The 995-nt window shown below is 40.4% G+C and overlaps 1 protein-coding gene across 1 annotated transcript; it reads left to right on the top strand.

Moving 5' to 3' along the window:
• The first annotated feature begins 353 nt into the window (after positions 1 to 353).
• Positions 354 to 785, top strand: LOC149215900 (antimicrobial ginkbilobin-2-like protein). The gene has a single exon (XM_089389760.1). The coding sequence runs from the start codon at positions 354 to 356 to the stop codon at positions 783 to 785; it is 432 nt and encodes a 143-aa protein (XP_089245886.1).
• Positions 786 to 995: the final 210 nt, after the last annotated feature.

Genomic DNA, 995 nt, shown 5'->3' with positions numbered 1-995 from the left:
TCCGCTCACCCAACACAAAGATGATCAACTTCGATGGGAAGCATTGCTGGCCTTTCATGCTTATATGTCTTCTTCTTATCTTTTCCGTTAATACACGCAGATGCAGCAGCTTACAAGATGAGTGGTGGCCTACTCCTTACTGCAACTTGACCGCCAAATATACAAACGACAGCACGTTTGTGAGCAACGTCAATACAACCTTGAACTATCTGGATGTCGACGTTAACAAGACATCCCAAGGCAGGTTTAACACCTCTGTTTATGGCCAAACTCCTAACAAAATATATGCCCTCCTCCAATGCAGGGAAGACGCAACAGTGGATGAATGCTACAATTGTTCGCGTTAAGCAAAGATGGATGTTCTGCATTATTGTGGGAATTACGTTGGTTGTAATGTTTGGTCCAAGTTCTGCTTCTTGCGTTATAATGGAAACTATAACTTCATTGGACATATGGATACTTTTGGAGATAATTATTTCAATGACCCTGCTGCCTATGCCGAGGCTGCTCGGAAGCTTTTGTCTGATTTGTCATCCGAGATTACATCTGGATCTGCAACGAATCGGTATGCCTCCGGTTCAATTGTAGACTCCGGGCAGTTTCACACGATCTACGGTCTGGCCCAGTGCTGGGGAGATATATCCCTTGCCGATTGCAATGCATGTCTCTCAACAAAAATGGATCAATTGTTTAAATATAGTTCTGGAAGACTTGGAGCTAGGGGTTTGGCTAGAAGCTGCATTATTCGATATGAAGCAAATACTTTCTTTAGTCCTTCGCCATAAGTTTCAGTATAATGCAAATATTTTCTTTAATAGTTCCCATAAGTTTCAGTACGATGCAAATATTTTCTTTGGTTTCAAAACCAAAGAGCCATGTCAATATGAAGCAAATACTTTTCTGTAATCCTTCTCCATAAGTTTCAGTATGATGCAAATATTTTCTTTGGTTTCAAAATAAGTTTCAAAACCAAAGAGCCATGTCAAATTTACGTT

The sequence above is a fragment of the Pinus tabuliformis genome, chromosome 1_1 (assembly GCF_031772625.1).
Source record: "Pinus tabuliformis cultivar Carrire ecotype Pingquan chromosome 1_1, CPIR1, whole genome shotgun sequence".
Lineage (NCBI taxonomy): Eukaryota > Viridiplantae > Streptophyta > Pinopsida > Pinales > Pinaceae > Pinus > Pinus tabuliformis.
The sequence above is the reverse complement of the archived record's forward strand: the minus strand, read 5'-3'. Positions and strand labels throughout refer to the sequence as shown.